General features: G+C 52.7%; 1 protein-coding gene across 1 annotated transcript; it reads left to right on the forward strand.

Moving 5' to 3' along the window:
• The first annotated feature begins 683 nt into the window (after nucleotides 1-683).
• Nucleotides 684-18,748, forward strand: Parvg (parvin gamma). The gene is made up of 14 exons (XM_052747490.1): nucleotides 684-827; nucleotides 2,642-2,710; nucleotides 2,968-3,062; nucleotides 4,217-4,281; nucleotides 4,842-4,944; nucleotides 6,029-6,169; nucleotides 6,954-7,069; nucleotides 8,211-8,266; nucleotides 8,645-8,667; nucleotides 10,470-10,528; nucleotides 10,718-10,786; nucleotides 13,704-13,805; nucleotides 16,788-16,860; nucleotides 17,215-18,748. The coding sequence occupies exons 3-14, from the start codon at nucleotides 2,984-2,986 to the stop codon at nucleotides 17,322-17,324; spliced, it is 996 nt and encodes a 331-aa protein (XP_052603450.1). The 5' UTR covers nucleotides 684-827; nucleotides 2,642-2,710; nucleotides 2,968-2,983; the 3' UTR covers nucleotides 17,325-18,748.
• The last annotated feature ends 671 nt before the right edge of the window (nucleotides 18,749-19,419 follow it).

The following is a 19,419-nucleotide window of genomic DNA, read 5'->3' on the forward strand; positions in this document are numbered from 1 at the left end:
CCACACCCAGTGTTTCAAAGACCACTTCCTGTTGTTACCTGTGAGTCAAGATGTAAGAACTCTCAGCTCCTCCAGCACCATGTCTGCCTGCATGCTGCCTTGCTTCCCGTCATGATGATAATGGACTAAATCTCTGAACTATAAGTGAGCCACAACAATTAAATGTTTTCCTGTATAAGAGCTGCCATGGTCATGGTGTCTCTTCACAGCAACAGAACAACTAACTAAGAAATGGCCCATGCCTGTAACCCAGGCATGTGAGAGATGGGTTGGGGCAGGAGAGTTAGAAGTTCAAGGTCAACCTCAACTTGATGAGGCTAGCCTGGGCTACATGAGACTATCTCGAAATCGAGAAATTAGGCAAGCAAGTAAGAAAGTTAGTTAGTGGACAGCCCCGGGGGCTGCTTGGTTGGCATGTTGCCCTGGTGGAGCCAGAGGTGAAGGTTGGGCACTGGGAGAAAAAGGAGGTGGAGAGCTCACCGTTTGCTATGGAGGTCCTAATCTCGGTTTTCTGCTTGGACAAGCAGTTGTTTAGACATGGAGAGGCAGAGGCAGGAAGGGAAATAAGAGACACTATCCAAGATGCCCTCGAGCCTTGGGAAACTAGGGGACAGGGCAGGGCTGGGGCTCTGGCCGTCTCTCAGTGGATTTAGGGTGCCTCACTTAGCAGCAACTCGGAGGAGGAAGCTGCCTGCGGCCACCAGGGTGGCAGAGGAAGTGAGCAGAAGCCCTGCCTTCCATCTCCGGACCGGAACCTGTCCCTGTCGGGAACCTGGTTATCCTCTGAGCTAGTGGGCTTCGTTTCCTGGTGTGGAAAGAAGAGGCAGGTGAGTGCATCTGGCCTGCGGCCTGTGGGATTCCTGAGCTACTAGAATCTTCTATCTGTTCACACGCCCGGGTACTAACATTCATGGAGGAAGGCAGAGATGCCCCGTGAATAGGAACCCAGAGCCACATCTCAGCTGGGGCCCCAGAGTTAGGGGGTCTGTCAAAGGGGAACCCCGAGTCCTGCCCTGTTGCTGAGGCTGTCACCTCACTTTATGGAAGAGCTGTGAGCCCTGTCCACACAGCAGGGCCCTGCCTACCTCTCCTGCAGCCAGATGAGCAGTGTTTTGGACCAGGGACCCTCAGAACTTCACTGCGTGAGGAGAAAGTCGAGCTCTCCCGACCACGAAGAAACTGTCATATGGTGCAGGGAAGGGACTTATCTGGGACTGGTCACCAGAGGCAGTTTCAGGTCTGTGTGTACGTGGCTAGACACAGGATCCAGCCTCCTCCTGTAAAGATGCATCAGGGCCAAAGAAGGAGCGAACTGGCCTATAATCACTCAGCCCAAGCAAGGAGGAGCTAGCTGGCTGGGGCCCAGGCTCTCCCACCCCAGCCCAACTCTTCTCCTCTTCTTCAGTGATTGGGGCTTGAGACTCATTCCCAGGGGCTCTGTGCTCTTGCTTCTGGCTTCAGAGCAGGGCTCAGCTTCTCAAGGTCCCCAGGCTGCAGCCAGTTTGAGGAAGGTAGCTCCCAGGCCCCGCCGGTGCCTCTCCTTCCACATAACTCTGGGGCTCCTTGTTTTAACTTCTTCTGGCTTGACCCCAGACCTCAGCTATCTCTGTGATCCTGGAGCTGTGGGGCAGATGCAGAGACTGAATGAGGGGCAGCAGGGGAGGGTCAACGGTGGCCATGCAGCAAGTGAAACTTTCAGAGGGGAAGTGGGTAGAAGAACTCGGAGTAGGGTAAAGAACCAGAAAGGCGTTAGCTTCTGAATTTGACCCCCTCTGGGTGTGGGGCAGGCCTGATACTGTCCATCATGAGGCTGGGGGTGGGGCGCGCGGATATTGATGGGGCCTAACACCGCCCTTCATGAATCTGAGCGGGGATTGCTGGTCTCGGGCCTGATACTGCCCTCAGTCTTGGGGGGAGGGTGCTGCTTGTCTTCCATAAGAAGCATGTGCTCTGGGCTTCATGAGCAGAAGCCCCACACCCCAAGTCTGGGGATGCCAAGCTCATCTGAGAAAGCCCCATTCAGAACTAGAGGCCAGATGGGCCAATCTCCCTCTGCAAGCCAAGCCAGCATGGAATGGGGAACAGGTCTAGGTGGCTTTGGCCTGTGGCCTGGTCCACCCCATCCACAGCTGGGGGAGTCAGGTCTTGGATTCAGGGACCCTGAAGGGATGGATGGCCACTCCACCCCACTGGTTCATCTTGATACAGATTGACCCAGAGTCCCCCTCCCACACTAGTCTGAGGCTCTGTGGGAGCTGGGGTTCTGTCCTCCTGGCTGCAGAGAGAGGGCTGGAGCTCCTGGCCAGGAGTGGTGGGCAGGCTCCTGTGTGCCTGGCTGGCAGGGAACCCACTTCCTCACCAGGCCTTTGCCCAGGCTTTGCCCTCAGCCTATGTATTAACTTAATACCCCAACGAAAGGACAGAAGGAACGGAAGGAAGGAAGGAAGGAAGGAAGGACTTCTTTAGCTCAGACAGACCCTTGTGACGGGAAAGTCATGGCAGCAGAGGAATGAGGCAGCTGGCCAAATGTATCGGGAAGATGAGAGAGAGAGAGAGAGAGAGAGAGAGAGAGAGAGAGAGAGAGAGAGAGAGAGAGAGAGAGAAATGATGTGTTCAGTTCACTTTCTCCTTTCTCATTCAGCTCGTGCGTGGGATGGCGCTTTCTTTCTTACACTGAGGGAATCTAGGCAGAGCCTTGCCTATCTATCAGGTGAGTCTAGATCCGGCTACAGTGACAGTCAAGAATAATCATCACAGACTGGCACCATCTCCACCCCCGCAAGGCTCAGCTTCAGATGTCTCCACACCAGGCCCCTCCCCTCCCCCTCGCTTGGCTCTTCGAATCTTGTCTGCTCAGAGTCACATGCGATCCCATCCTCCGTCTCTCCCAGTCTGAATGAAAGAATGAGCGAGCAGCCAGTCTGGGCGTTGGGGACAGTGATGCGCTCTGTCTCCTGTCTCCTCCAGGGAAGGCGAGGAGAAGATGGAGTCAGAACCTCTCTACAACCTGCTGCAGTTCCCAAAGGAGGTGAACCAGCCCACAGAGGAGGAGCTCCCACGAGGTGCTGGTCCTGGCGGGGCAAGGGTTGTTGAATCAGAGGAGGGAGAGAGTGTGTGACCAGGTCACTAGAACGCGACAGCTGTACCTGAGGACTGTCCATGTAGCCATCTATCTGTCCATCCGCCATCCATCCTCTCTTCATCTCCGTCCACTCACTCATCCATGAATCATCCATCCATCCTTTCATCCATACACCCATCCATATATTTATCCCTCCCTCCTTCCTCCTATCCCTCTCTCCCTTCTTTCCATCTCTCCCTCCTTCCATCCCACACTCACGTCTTCCTCCCCTCCCTCCACATTCATTCACTAATTCACTCATGTTATCAGTAGTTGACCCCAAGCCATGAGCGCAATGTTCTACTTATTCTCCCAGCAGGAGTGGGGATACGCCAAGGTTTTGGGAGATCTAGCATCTAGGTGGGTCACATGGCAGGTTATATTTTATGAGCTTGGGCAGGTCAGCCCCATGTGCTGACTCAGTTTCTTCATGTGCATTGAGGTCAGCTGATCTACAAAGTCCCTCTGGGCCTGATGCTTTGTGGGTTCTACGAATTTTATTTTTAAAAATAATTGATTTATTTTTATTGTATGTGCATTGGTGTTTTGCCTGTGTGTGTGTGTGTGTGTGTCTGTGTGAGGGTCCCCTGGAACTGGAGTTACAGACAGTTGTGAGCTCCCATGTGGGTGCTGGGAATTGAACCTGGGTCCTCTGGAAGAGCAGTCAGTGCTCTTAACTGCTAAGCCATCTCTCCAGCCCCAAGGGTTCTAAGAATTTAAAATGTGGGGACCCTGTTGGCCAAGGCCTCATGGAAGGGAGTGGCCAAGCCAAAGAGAGCACAGGGGACCTTGGTGCTACACCCTGGCCAGAGCTGCTTGGCAGCATAGGTAATATTGCTCCTTTTGGGCTGTGCCTCCACTCGAGGCAGGTATAGGTGGGGTTTCTCGAAGATGCCACACATCTGCTTGATGACCTTCAGGGTAAGGGATGACCTCAGAGTTTAAGTGTGCACCCCCAGTGCTCATGAGGAAGTGAGAGTGAGAGGCAGGCCTAGGTTCGCCCCGGGGGCCCGGGTTCAGTGGGTGACCTGCAGGGAGATATCTGCCAAGGGCTCTCATGGTCCTCACACACGTCATACCCACCTCTGCTTCCAGGAGGAAAGAAGAAATACCTGTCCCCCAATTCCCGGAAGGACCCCAAGTTTGAAGAACTACAGAAGGTACATGATCACGCCCAGCCCTGAAGTCTCTGGAGCCAGGCTTGGTGCCCCTGACTTTTATAGACACCACACCCCTGTCCACCCCCACCCTGACACCACCTTCCTCCGTTCCAACATCACACCAGTTCTTTTCCTCCTGAGACATCCCCAGCATCACCTGTAGCCTCTGTGTTTCTACAACCCTCTCTTGGGGGCAGTCTAGGCTTTGTAACCAAGTGCCCATTACCAGCCGTTGCCATCACCCCAATTCCACAGCCACGCCCCCGGTTTTAAGTATTTGCTACAGTGATGGCGACTCCCAGGTACTAAAACCCCGTGTACAGGATAACAGCTCCTCAGGGTTCAGGCAGGTATGTGGAGGATCTTGGGAGGAGCGTCTTTGAGATCTCAGAGGAGGCTCCACTCGGGGAGATCAGGGGGAACTTTCTGGAAGAGACACCACTTGGCCAGGCCTTGAAGAGTGGGTCGTAGTTGGCGGGTAGAAGAGGTCACTCTAGCCTGAAATGAGAGCTTGGCCAGCTGACTCCTACCCCTGTCAGCTGTCCCCTTGTGACCGGCAGGTGCTGATGGAGTGGATCAATACCACGCTGCTCCCAGAGCACATCGTCGTCCGCAGCCTGGAGGAGGACATGTTTGATGGACTCATTTTGCACCACCTGTTCCGTAAGCAGAGGCCCAGGCCCCACTTCACCCGACCTGTGTTTCCTAAGCAGCTGCTCCTGGGGCTTTGGAGCCAAGTGCACCCCCTTGACCCCTCAAATGGCTTCCTACTATAACCCCGGGCGGGGGGGAGGGACTCCTCTGTGGCTTTCCAGATTGCAGAGCTGCAGAGGTGGAGACCCTGCCCACACCTGGGCATGGCAGGACAGAGCTGTGATTCCACCTGGTGTCTAATGTCTGGGCTGCTGCTCCTTCTGCCACACTGTGGCCTATCTAGCATTTATGAAGTGTCTGATCATTTTAGGAGCTGGGACATCAACTGTCCCTGTCCTTAGAGTTCCCTGTGCTGCTGGAAGGACCCAGGCTATCCTGAGCGGGACATTCCAGAGGCAGAGGCAGGGCTGGTTCTGCCTGGCGGGTCCCAGTGTGCCTGGAAGTGATGTCCAAAGTCAGGCCAAGTTCCTGCCTCTGAGTAGTTTTCCTACCCGTGTCTGGCCTGCAGATGTCTTGTGCAGGAAGGGGGTCCTGGAAGCGGTAGGGCCCAGACCCATGTTCTCAGAGCCTCTACTACTCTGCAGAGCTTGGCATACGAGCTCCGGAGTGATCCTCCAGCCCCCGCCGAGGCTTCTGGGTACTTCTCAGGGAGCAGGCATGGTCAGCTTTTCTGCACAGTTCACTACTGTTCCTCTCTCCGGCTGTGGGTGAGACCAAGGCTCCCAGACACAGAACGATATGCCCGGGTCTCAGTGGAGAAAGCAGGGGCGCTGCCCTGTGGAATGGCATGGCCACAGCAGTGCAGATACCAAGGTGTGGGTCAATGATCAAGATGAGGTGGGCCAGAGGGGACAGCGCGAAGGATTGCATCCCGCTCACAGACATGGTCCATGTGCCCTGTTGGCCCATTTCCCATGTGGATGGGGACTCCTTGGATGTTTGGTTGAGGGTTCTGGGTTGCCCAGGGCTCAGCATTAACAGCATATATCCCACAGATCCATATATTCTAACAAGGTGGCATTATCCTCACGGCAGAGGGTCCCAGTGACAGCTGCCGGGCACTTCCTGGTCCTTACTGCTCTTTTGCTTTCAGAGAAGCTGTCAGCCCTCAAACTGGAAGTGGAGGAAATCTCTCTGACCTCAGCCAGCCAGAGGCGCAAGCTGGGGGTCGTCTTGGAGGCCACCAACCGGAGTCTGCAGGTCGAAGAGCAACAGGCCCAGTGGAGCGTGGAGAGTACGTGGGGCTGAGCCAGGCTGGTACCTGGGAGGGGAGGCGGGACCGTCTGCACTGGCTTCTCACTCCATAATCAGCACACTCATCCACCCAAGAACCACCACCGTGGGCTAGAAGGACACAGAGGCCTCAGGCAGCCCATAGCGTGAGCACAAGCGCTGGACACAAAGTCAGGTGTCTGGTGGGAGAGAAACTGACCTACGCACATGGTCCTGGGGGTACCACTGCGGCCAGTGCAGCCCAAGGATAATGACTTCCCAGGGACACGGGTTCTGCTGAGCCTCTGAACACACCACACCTCTCAGCCGGGTTGCACAGCGCTCACAGTCCGGCCTCACTAATTTCTGCCTGTTAACAAATGAGTGTGCTGTGTGTGCGCATGCCTCCCATCCACCCTTCAGTTTGGTAAACACACACACACACACACACACACACACACACACACACACACACACACGAGAGAGAGAGAGACAGAGAGAGAGACAGAGACAGAGACAGAGAGACAGAGAGAGACAGAGACAGAGAGACAGAGAGAGACAGAGACAAAGAGACAGACAGACACACACACACACAGACAGTGAGAGAGACACAGAGAAAGAGAGACAGAGAGGAAGAGAGAGATAGAGACAGAGAGCAACAGAAACAGAGACAGAAAGGCAGACAGACAGACAGACACACACACACACACAGATTCTGACCTCAGTGGTCTTCACAGGACAGTTCTGAGGGTGTCTGCAGGTTTTGGTAGCCCCTCAACTCTGACTTTCTGTCTTCTCCTCTTTAGCCATCTTCAACAAGGACCTGCTGGCCACCTTGCATCTCCTGGTGGCCCTGGCCAAACGCTTCCAGCCGGACCTGCTTCTTCCAGACAACGTCCAGGTGGAAGTCATCCACATTGAGGTACTTGTGAGATGGTGGGATGGGGCAGGTCATCTGAACATACTGCTCCATGCCACTACATCTATGGGGGGGGGGGTCTTTGCATGGGGAGTGACTCCAGGGGCCTATGGGGAACATCTCATCACATCAGGACAGCAGTGGGGGGCTGGGCTGGTAGAGACAAGGAGGGTAGGAGGAGAGCCCTGGCCAGCCAGCCCTGTTCTCAGCAGCCAGCTCTGCCTAGCAGAGGCAGGAACAGGTATACCATAGGGAGGTCTGCTGGTGCCACCATATTTCCTGGGTCACAGGTGGCCATCTCTCCGTGGCTACCCTAGATATCATGTCTTTCATCTGCCACCCAAGACCACATCCTGTCTCCTCTTCTGAGAAACCTTTGTTATTGGGCAGCACAAGCTTGTGTTCTATGGTGTGTGTGTGTGTGTGTGTGTGTGTGTGTGTGTGTGTGTGTGTGTGTCTTCCTTCTACTTGCCTTACAGAACCAGCTGTATCCAGCTGGGCCTTGTCAAACCCCTTACCACCTTTCCCAAGTCTTTCCTTAAAGTTGACTGCTCAGCAGTTTCATGGCTTTCTCAAACTTGGGTAAATCAGGTAAGGCCGACAAGAGAACTTGGCAGGTACAGGTGTTGGCTTGTCAAGCCTGAGTTCATTCAGTCCCGGAGACCCACATGGTAGGAAGGGGGAATTGACTCCTGAAACTTGTCTGTGACCTTCATATGTCCAATATGGCATGTGTGTACTCCCCACACATATGCACGCACACGCATACACACACACACACACACACACACACACACACACACACACACACACAAAATAAGCAGGGGAAAAATCATAGGTGACCATTAATTTGTATGTTTATTCACAGAACACATATTCATTTACACACACACACACACACACACACACACACACACACACACACACACATCTCTCTAGGGTGTCTTAGGAATGAGGTATCCATAGTGCTATCCTCATGGGTTTAATAATCACATTAAAAATGGACAAGGAAGCTGGCCCATGGTAGCATCCTGAGATGGGGGCAAAGCAGAGTATACTGTGTTCTCTTACACTGCTTTGGCCCTGTGGGCTTGGTTCTGGGGTACTCTGGAGTCACCCCATTTCCTCCTCTTCCCCTGTTTAGAGCACCAGGACCGGCCTGAAGTCAGACAAGCTGGTGGAGCAGCTCACAGGATGCAGGTGAGGGTGGGCCGGGCCTTGGCGGGGTGGGAGGTGCAGGAGGTGCTGGGCCAGCGAAGCTCTCATTGTGCCTGCTGCTTCTCAGTCCCCAGCAGGCTGCAGAGACCCCCAGCCCTGTGCAGCCCTCCCCCGCCAGCCCCTACAACACAGTATCCAAGTGTTGTGAGGTGTGTGCGCGCAGGGCAAGGCTGCCAGCCTCTTAGCCTTGCCTTCCACACGCAGAGTCTCTGCAACTCCCCCGCCTTGATTGCCCAGGAAACCGAGCCCATCTCCTTGCCCCCTGCTGGCACCAAGCTTGTTACATTAGGTGATGAGAGGGCTGCAGACTTTTGACTAAGTCTTTGATTGCTTTTCTGTCTCCTGCAATTTCTCCTCTAGCGCACACAAGGACCGGCCTTCACGTAAGTAACTTAGTAACTGCAGGAAGATTTTTCCCTTCTGATGGGGTCAAAGCAACTGTGATGGAGCTGTTAACTGTTTCCACTGTGGTCCCTTACTCTCCTGGGGCAGGATTTGTTCATGAATGTGTCCATCCTTCTGTCTGCCTGGCCTTTAGCTGGCTTCTTAGTACTGTTCTTACGGGGAGAGACCCACAGTCCACACCACAAGGGCAGAATGGTGGTGATGCCCAATGCCACTAACTCTTCCCTCACTCATTAACCAGGTGGGCTTGGGTAGGTGCCTTAACCGGTCTGTGCCTCAGTTTCCTCGTCTGGAACCCACTTCTTCAGCTGGTGGTGCGGGCTGAAGGAGGTGTCTGTGGGTGTGCTTAGCACATGGAACACTCTCAATGGTAGGTGTGCGATAACATGGCTGCTGCTAATGTGGCGAGTGGTTCACCGGTCAGTGCACTGACCAGCTGTTACTTCTTTCACTTACCTGTTCCTCAGATGGACGAGTCAACTGTTCACCCATTTATTCCTTCTTCCAATTATCCATCTATCTACCCACCCACTCATCTTTCTATCATGCAGCCAGCCAGCCATCTATATACCTATATAATCACCCATCCATCCATCTATATATCCATTCATTTATATATCCATTCATCCATCCATCCATCCATCCATCTATATATCCATTCATTTATATATCCATCCATCCATCCATCCATCCATCCATCTATATATCCATTCATTTATATATCCATTCATTTATATATCCATTCATCCATCCATCCATCTATATATCCATTCATTTATATATCCATTCATCCATCCATCCATCCATCCATCCATCCATCCATCCATCCATCCATATACATATACAATCATCCATCCACTCATCTATATATCCATTCATTTATATATCCATCATCTATCCATCCATCTATATACCTGTACAACCATCCATTCACTCATCTATATATCCATTCATTTATATATCTATCCATTCATCTATATACCTATACAATCATCCATCCACTCATCTATATATCCATTGATTTATATATCTATCCATCCATCTATATACCTATACAATCATCCATCCATTCATTTATATATCTATCCATTCACCCATCGTCCATCCAACCAGCTATGTATCTACTTAACCATCCATCCATCTATCTAGCCACCCATCCATACATCTGGCTATTTATATATCCAACCATCTATCCGTCCATCCATTCATAAGAACATATATATTCACCCATTACACACACACACGTATCCCTCATTCATATATATATGTCATTCATATATATATATATCTGTCATTCATATATATACATACACACATATCCATTATTCATATATATATATATATATATCCATCTGTCATTCATACACACACACACATACACACACACACCCCCATTTATCCATTCATTCATCTATACACAAAGTAGCCAGATATATATCTACCCAACCATCCTCCATCTACCCACCCACTTATCCCACTGCAGTTACTGATATGCATGCCTGTCACCCATTTTGATCTCTAAATGACCTAGCCTAGCATTCACTAGGTGTTTGAGATGAGGAAATCGAGGTACAGAGAGGGAAGCCGCACTCCACCCCACCCCCAGTCAAGGAGCCGTGTGTCCCAGATGCAGGCCTGTTTCATTCAGGAACCCGAAGATCAAGCTGTAGCTCCCGTGGGACTGTTTTTTTTTTTTTCTGGGAAACTTTTGTGTGAAAACATTCTGTTTGGCACAAAGATAACAGCGTCGTAATGAGCTGTTTATCGCTCTGGTCTGCAGAGGACGCCTTTGATGAATTATTTAAGCTGGCTCCGGAGAAAGTGCATGCCGTTGAAGAGGTAGGAGATCAAAGCTTCCCACGCCCACTACCCACCTGCCTGTGTCTCAGGGTGATGGGGGAGGACACAGGTCTCACTCCACGCCAATTGGGTACTGGGTAATAGAAGGGAAGGCTTTCTGTCACCCCAGGTTGGAAGGTGGCATGAGGGTCCCTGAGTGGTCTTGAGGTCCTTGTTCTTGTGTCTTAGGCCATCGTGAACTTTGTCAACCAGAAGTTGGAGCGCCTGGGCCTGTCTGTGCAGAGTCTGGACACCCAGGTAAGGACACTTGTGGGTCCCTATGCAGGGACGAGGGCTCCTGGGCCCGAGAAGCTTACTGTGTGACCGGAAGTGAAGTGAGGCATTACCTTCAGTGATCTCAGGGCCCTCTCTAGTGGGATGTGCTGCTGGCAGGCAGTATTGCCACAGGGAGCCCCTGGGGCCGCTGGACTGGAGGCCTGTGGGAAGCTGTGAAGGCTGAGCCATCTCTACTGCTGGCTTTGTTGTTACTCATTTATCAGAATGACTCCTAGGTCATGGGACACTCTAGGGCATACTGAAGCCAGAGCGAGGATCCTCCCCTGTGATCATGTTTATTCAGACGTAGCACTGAGATTCATGATGGGTCCATTTCTGAGCTTGGTGCCAGGAGTGGTTGGAGAAGCTGACGCAGCGCCACCCTCAGTGGGCTCCGTCCTGAGCCCCGAGGGCTCAGCCCACCGTGAGGACACAAACTCAGTCGTCCTAGGGTGTGAGCAGATTCAAAGTGCCTCACCTAACCGTGCCCTCCACGGAGATTCTGTGTCTCCGGTGTTCCCTCAGCACAAGGGGTTGGAAATGCAGGTCTGACACTGCTGGGCTCTACGGGGTGATGATGGGGTCTGGTGGACACTGGGCAGACCGCCACAGGCTGTGGGTATCGGCCATGTGTCAAGGCCTATGCAGAACTGGCCACAGCTGCTGTCTTCTCAGGGACACGTGGGTGACTGTTAGCTAGGGAGGGCCAGGCTACATAGTCCCCAGTTTGGGGCCAAACGGGAAAGTTCTTGGTACCTGTTCTGCCCGGAGCGAAGTTCTCCCTGCCGTCAACTCTGCAATCCCCCCTACCCCCTGTGAGAACTAAAACCCCATTCAACAGATGAGACTTTTAAGACACAGAGAGGTTAGGTAACTTAGCTAAAGTCACACAGTGATTAAGGGGTGGTCCTAGGTTTTGGACCAAGGCAGTTGGGGTTCAAGTCTATGCTTACAGCCACTGCTCATGGTGGGTGGTCACGTGAGCTTTGTGAGTGCTGTGGCAACATAGAGGGGTGGAAGCACAGACTTCAGGGCCATACACATGTGTGTTTCCATCCTGTGCCTGCCACTTCGTGCCCCCGGGCTCTGAGGGCACTTCCATACGGCTGTGTGACCTTGGGTGAATTACTGGACTTCTCTGAACCTTAGGCTCCTCGCTTTATAAAATGGGAACAATTCCACCTCCTGGAATTGTGAGTCGGGGAGCACTGCTATTTAGTGTCATTTTGTATCTGTCACTTGACTCACTGTTGACTTCCCGGAGCAACACACCCATCTCTGACTATGTTTTCTGTGGGGAGCCGTAGGACAATATCTCCGGTTTACTCACTTCCCCGGTCCTTCCCTCCTGTGGTAAAACAAGAGTGAGTGAGCAGGGGTGACATTTAGACGTGCTGGGACGGTAGAGGCGGCCTCAGAGTTAGGTTTTCTCAGCTACCTTTTGAGGACAGCAGTAGAGAAGCTTCCGGGCCCAAACTAATAACATCCGAACAGACTTAATCGGGGGAAATTCCATTAAAGACCGAACAGCGCCTTTCGAACAGCGGCATCCAATCTCGTGCTTTGTGCGTTTGAAGAGATTCAGTAGGATTACATTAGCATATGGTACGCTCATGGCAGCGTTATCTCAGAGCGTGCACACAGAACAGACAGAAATATTAATGGGCCCGTGTGCTCTACTCTGCCTGTCCTGATGGGCGAATTTTATACGAACTCTGTTTTCACACATCTCTCTGTAGCTCAGGGAATAAATTGTCATTTAAAACTGGACATGATGGGGGTGGTTCCGCTGGTACAGCGCTCGCCTGGCAAGCCAGAATCCTGGGGTGCGGTGGCACGCATTTCTTTTTTATATGTGGCAGTGCTCGCCTACAGGTGTGTATGCGCAACACCTGTGTGCCTGATCACCGCAGAGGCCAGAAGGAGGGGTCGGACTCCCTGGAACTGGAGTTTATAGATGGTTGTGAGCTGCTGGGTGGGTGCTGGGAAGCAAGCCCCAGTTCTGTGTAAGAGCAGAGAGTGGTCTTAACTGCTGAGTCCAGGCACACATAGTTAAACCCAGTACCGGGTAGGCAGAGACAGGTGGAGTCCTGAGGCTTGCTGGTCAGCCTGCCTTGTCTACTTGGCAAGTTCTAGGCCAGTGAAAGATCACCTCCTCCCACCCCCTAATAGGTAGACTGTCCCTGAGAAATAATAAATGCCCTAGATTGCCCTTTGGCCCCTACATGCACATGTGTGTATGCGCGTGAGTATTCATTCACACATATACACATACCCGCACACATATGAAAACACACACACACACACACACACACACACACACACACACACACACAGAGCATGAGACTATTCCGTAGTAAGGTTAGAAACTGCTCTTTTAATTGAATGTATTCAAAGAGGCAGACAGCCCCTCAAACTGCTTCATGCTGCTGTTGACAACCCCATGCAGCTGGGAATGCCATCCCACTTCTCAGAAGGAACTCGAGGCTCAGAGAGGTGGTGCGACTTCCCTCCCATGTCAGCCTCTCCCACACGGACAGGAGGCCTGGTTCCTTTCTTTAGTGTGTTAGTTCCTTGTATGTGGTTCCTTGTATGTCACTGTGACAAATGCCTGAGCCAAGGGGAAGGGTTCATTTAGCTCACAGGTTCAGGCGTGGTCTCTTTGCTCGGGCCCCACATGCCTGGGCAGGAGTGTCTGGTGGAGGGCAGCTGTACACACCATGGTGGACAGGAAGCTGAGAGCCCAGCAGGAAGGGGCCAGGGAGACTGTACCCTCCAAGGATCCACCCCCCAGTAATCTACTTCCTCTAGCCAGGCCCCACCCCACAAAGTGTCCAGCTGGGGACCAAGTGTTCACAGCGTGCTGTGGGGGGTTCGGACTGACACACAACACCTGCAGTTTGCAGATGGCGTCATCCTGCTCCTGCTGATTGGACAGCTGGAAGGCTTCTTCCTGCATCTGAAGGAATTCTATCTTACTCCCAGCTCTCCCACAGAAATGGTAAGCTTCCAAGGTTTCCCTCCATGGATTTTTTTGGGGGGTGGTGGTAGACAGATTTATGGCATTGGCCTGACAGTCTTTATTCAATTCCAAGCCATGAGGAAGGCCTGTAGAAACTTCTAGATGAAGCTTCTCCCAGGCCTCTTGGCCTTAACCTCCCTGGCCTTTCCTTCTGTACCCCCAGGAAGAGGCGGGTGGATGGTGTCCCCACTTTATAGAATGAGACCGAGATCTTGGAGTCTGGTAGTGCTCCCCTGGGACCACACAGATCCTTGATGCAAGTGTGTCCCCCAGGAACAATCCATCCCTGAACCCTTCTTAGGAGCAGGGCGGGCCTGTGGGAGGCTCACAGTGTAGGACAAACCTACATCCATGGAGTGAGACATCAGGAACGAACCATGAGAAGAGTCTTTGGAGGGAGGCAGGCACCACAGGAACCCAGGCTCGGCAATGTGGGCCCATGCCCACGTCATTCAGCAGCCAGGCTTCTTGGGACTCCAGGCCCGTGCTTGCTACTTCACATGCTCCAAACCAGGTCAAGCCAGTGCACAGAGGTCAAGCTAGTGCACAGAGGGCCAGCATTCGTGGCACAGCTAGTCTGTGAACCCACCATTAGATCCTCTTCTGACCCTTCTAGGGAATAGATGTGGAGGCATGGCTTTAGCTCAGAGCCCAATCCTGCTGAGAATGTGTCAATAATGGGGAGTCCCTCTTCCCAGGATGTTCTGTGGGAAGAGACTTGGGACCACAGAGGCAGGCCTGAGCATTTACTCAGACTACTTCCCTCTTGGTCCGGACCTTCCAGAGGGTGCCTAGCCCTGTAGAGCTGTGGGCCAGTCCCTTGGAGCAGGAGCATGGCTGACAACACTCAGGTCCTTAGCTGGAAGCCGGAACCCCGGTGATTCTCTTGTGGAGCGGCCTCCCAGGACTGTGGCTTTCATTCTCAGGTTGTGCTTGATTGCAGTGTAGATGCAAGGATGTCAGCATTCATTTCTGGAGTCAAGTTAGGGACACAGAGAGAGGTGGTCATTTGCTTTGCAGAAATCAACGCGCCAAAGCCAGGAAGCTCTAGCTTCCTCCCACGTTCAATTATCTCTCTCAGGAAGATAGAAACGCATCTCCTGGGTCCTGGCCTTTCTAGGCTCTGTAGAACACGGAGCTTTCTCTTCATCATCCCAAACTGCTTAGAAGCAAAGGACAGGCTGGGGAGGGTGAAGTGGGCCTCTCAGGAGCCTGACCAGATCTTTGGTTCACAAGCTTCGCGGAGGAAGTGTGCTAAGGGAAGCCTGGTGTTCCATGAGTCGCTCAAACACACTCTTCCGCATGGACTCCCTGAGAGGAGGCGCTGTTCCGATTCTGGGCTTTGTGTATGGCAGGCCTACAGTTGATGGTCCACAAGTATTTGTAAAATATGAGAGTGATAGGCAGGCCAGATGGCTCAGTGGCTAGGCATGCTTGCTGCCAAGCCTGGTGACCTGAGATGGATCCCCAGAACTCACGTGGTGGAAAGAGAGAACTGACTCCTGCACGTTGTCCTCTGACCTCCATGCATGCTGTGGCATACAGTCCCCTCCATAAATAAATAAATAAGTGTAAAAATAAAATAAGTGCAGTTACAGGACAGGGCAGCCACACAGGCATCCAACATTCCTGGCACAGTCAGCTTTAAACCCCATGACATCAGAACATCAGATCGTGAGTTGGAATAAGTGAGGGAAACAGGGTAGCTGCTTAGCTCAGGGCCCAAGAGAGGAGGGGGCTGGTGGAAGAAACTGCGGTGTAGGAGACCCGCGGTTGGTGCCTGCTTGCAACCCCGGTTATTTGAGAGGCTGAGGCAAAAGATCACAAGTTTGAGGCCAGCCTGGGCTATAGAGTGAGGTCAAAGCCAGTCTGGACAGCTCGGTGAGACCTTGCCTCAAAATAAAAAGTAAATATAGCCCTGGAGGTATGGCTCTGTGGTAGAGCATGTGTGGGAGGCCAATCCCCAGAAGTGCATGAATGAAGCATTCCCCCAAATTGGCCACATGAGGTGCTGTGACAAATGGAGTCTGTGGTCAATTAACGCAGGGGAAATAGAAATACCCTGGAAGCTTGACATGTATTGGTGTGTTCAAGGCTCTGAGAGGTCCTTCAGTGAGGGATCCAACAGTTGCCAAAACCATTTGGCCGCAGATACCTCTTCCTTGACATCCCAGATCCCTTTCTAGGGTGCTGTGTTGTCAAGAGCATCCGGGGTGGGACCCTGCGGTGCAGAGCAGGAGGGAGCTGGAGTTCCCTCTTACAGATATTTACTTCCGGGGTGCTGGCCAGCAGCACTCCTGCTGAGAATGTGTCAATAATGGGTAGTCCCTCTTCCCAGGATGTTCTGTGGGAAGAGACTTGGGACCACAGAGGCAGGCAGGCCTGAGCATTTACTCAGACTACTTTCCTCTTGGTCTGGACCTTCCTGAGGGTGCCTAGCCCTGTAGAGCTGTGGGCCAGTGACCCATCTTCCCAGTGTTCTTGTTTTGCATCATGACCCTACTCCTGATGGCCCTCCAAGCAGAAAGACTGCTTATCACCTTCTAAGGAGGTGGGGGGGGGGGCTCTACCACCTGCAAGCCCTGGCTCCCTTCTGAGACAAAGTCCCCTCACCTGACAGACTCACACGCAGAGTGTCACCTCCACCAGAACACCCTCCCCTCCCACTCCCATGGAATCTCCTCAGTGAGGGTCTTTCCCTCCCGCAATGTCTACTTGATGGCCCATGTCCAGCATGTGGCATCTGCTGAGGGCTATGTGCTGATGAGGATCTCGGTGCGAGGGAGTGAGCTCTCCATTTGCAGGGCATGGAAGGAGATTTTGGGTATCCCCTAATTGCTACTGTGGTTCAGGGATTCAAACCTTGGATGGGCAAAGACAGATGCCATTGGTGACAGCATGAGCCTGGTGCCTGGACCCAGGGTCTCATTGGCTGACATTTGATTGGCTTTATCGTCATAGCTGCACAATGTCACCCTAGCCCTGGAGCTGCTGAAGGATGAAGGCCTGCTCAGCCACCCTGTCAATCCTGAAGGTGAGTGCATGGGCCGCCCATTGCCCGGATGACCTGCTGTGGATGTGACTGGGAGCGGTTGTGAGGAGTTGGGGGACAAGCATTGGTAAACGGAGTCTGCCTGCTTGCTGGTCCATAAAGAGATGCTGGCTGTGAGGTTTCCTAGGAAGGATGCTGTGGCCGTCATGTCTGCACGCAGGGAATGAAGTCCGTGGGAATGAGTGCTCAGAGCAGCCAGATTTCCAGTCACTGCTGGGGGAGGGAACATGGATGCAGGGGAAGCCCAGACAAGAGAAGGGACCCTCCTCCATCCCTGGGGACCAATGGTCCTCCCTAGCCTGGCCTGACAGGCTGCCTTGCTCCCTCTGCCCACAGATATTGTGAACAAGGATGCCAAGAGCACACTGAGGATACTCTACAGCCTGTTCCAGAAGCATGCACGGAGGGCAGAGGGTGATGGGGCACCCCGTGGTACCCCAAATTAGTCACCTCTGCCTCCCCCAAGCCATTTCTCAGGACCTGCCACCTCTGGAGGACCCAGCAATCCTAGATCCTCCCACCCCAGCCTTGTTACTGTGGGTGGGTGACATGCTTCGCTCCCACACCCGTCCTGCTTACATGTACACGTGGGCTGATACCTTTGACCCCACCAGATGGGGATCTGTTTTGAGCCTACCCCTGCTTTGCTCAGAGTATTTTGACAGCTGTATAAATTGTATTCTGTGAGTGGGGGAAGGGTGGCGCTCTGGGTGCCTGCGGAGTCCTGGGTGAGCCTTTAACTATGGTGAAAAGACTTTGGTTCTCAGGCTAGACCAGACCTCAACAGCCCCCAATCTGTCTGCTAAGGCTATACCTGGACAGTTAGTGGCTGCCCACAAAGCTGACTTTCCTCAGCCATAGGCTCTTTGGCATTAAGGCTGATGGCCTGAGTGCACTCAGCTCCTGGCTGTCGGCCCCCCACTTGGCCCAGGGTCATCACCCAAAGACCGGAGGAGCACCATGAGGGAGAAGTGGATTCAGTTTCTTGTCAAAGGACCCTGGCCAGGCTATCCCTACAGCTGCAGCCCTGAGCTTCACCCCGAGCCCTGGGGAAGAGAGCCTGTAGTTGGTTCCTGGGTTCAGGCTATCTCTGGTCATCTTTAGGGAGCCATGAGCATTCTGTCCTGTGAGACTTTGTGTCTTCTGCAAAGAACTGAGCTGGGTCCATCCAGGCTGGAGGAGAAGCTGTTAGGGGAGACATATGGCATGGGGTGTGAGGTTGCAGACACTTAGAGGTGTACCGGTTCGCAGGTGCAGGGATGTGGGGGAGGCCAGCCCATTGTCACTTCTCTGGACTTTTTCCTGTCTGCCCAGATTCATGCCTCTGGGAAGAAAGGCGTCTGTGTTTGGGGTGGTATAGTGGAACAGTTTTGCTTTTGGGGGACTTTGGAGCAGAGTCTGGATGGGACAGGACACCCCTCTTAAGACAGTGGGTGGAGTTGGGAGTGACCTGGGGCACTGGTGTCTGATGTGAGGGGTCTAGAGGCTCTTCCCTCCACCCACCTCCCATCCACCTGTCCCCTTGCCTGCTCATAAGTCTTACAGTGGGGGGTTCTCATCGCATATCTCCTCTCTCCCACTCGCCTCTGGGACATGTCCCTCTCCCATGGCGGCGGCATCATCACAGTAGCTGGGGGCTAGTTGTCTCTAACTTCAGGTAACCTTTCATCGAAGACCTTCCTCTAGGCCCCATTTGTTCTCTTTGGAGCATCCTGAGCCATGGTGGCCAGAGTCCACACTCACCTCCTGGGCTCTTGGCTCCCTCTCTCCTCCTTCACTGCCTGCTTGCCCACTTGGCTCCTCCACGTCCCCACCTCCTGTCTGATAGCAAACTTAAGTTCTGACGATAATAATAATTTTTGTAATTTTATTGAGGAGTAACTAACATGTCCCAGTTTAAATGTACAAAGTGAATGACAGTTGACAAGCTTATGCAGTCACATACCTCCACTTCAGAAGGGGTCAAGCACTGAAACAGCCTGCCGCCTGATGTCCCAGCCTTCCGAGTCCTGGCCTTGGAAGTGACCGATCCACTTTCTGTTACGGTCATTTTGCCTGTTCTATATCTTTTAGAAACTGCATCAGAGGGGAAGTGGTCTTCCACGTGGGGGTTCTTTGCCCTGGTGCAATTCTGCTGTCTCCGTGGGACGCCCACAGCCCATCCCTCTGCTTGCTGACAATGGGCCCCCTCAGCGGGGTGCCAATCACGCATTCATGCTTTCGCTGCCTACAGAACACGAGGACTCTCCTTACTGTCCAGTTTTTTATGTCGTTGACAGGGATTGCCCTTCCTGTCTTTTCAGATTTGCTGAGCATGGCGCTCCTCCTTGTCTGGACACTTTCCTTTCACTTTTCCTGGGTGAATACCCAGGACTGACATGACTGATTCATACAGTAATTGTATGCTTTATTCTGTAGGATACTGTGAAATGGTTTTTGGGAAGTAAATATACTGTTTTTCATTCCCACCTGCAATGCCCAAGAGCTCCAGTTACTCTGTATCTTGCCAACACTTGGTATTATCTGTCTTTTCGATGTTAG

The sequence above is a fragment of the Peromyscus californicus genome, unplaced genomic scaffold, assembly GCF_007827085.1.
Source record: "Peromyscus californicus insignis strain IS unplaced genomic scaffold, ASM782708v3 Scaffold_20__1_contigs__length_68692818, whole genome shotgun sequence".
NCBI lineage: Eukaryota > Metazoa > Chordata > Mammalia > Rodentia > Cricetidae > Peromyscus > Peromyscus californicus.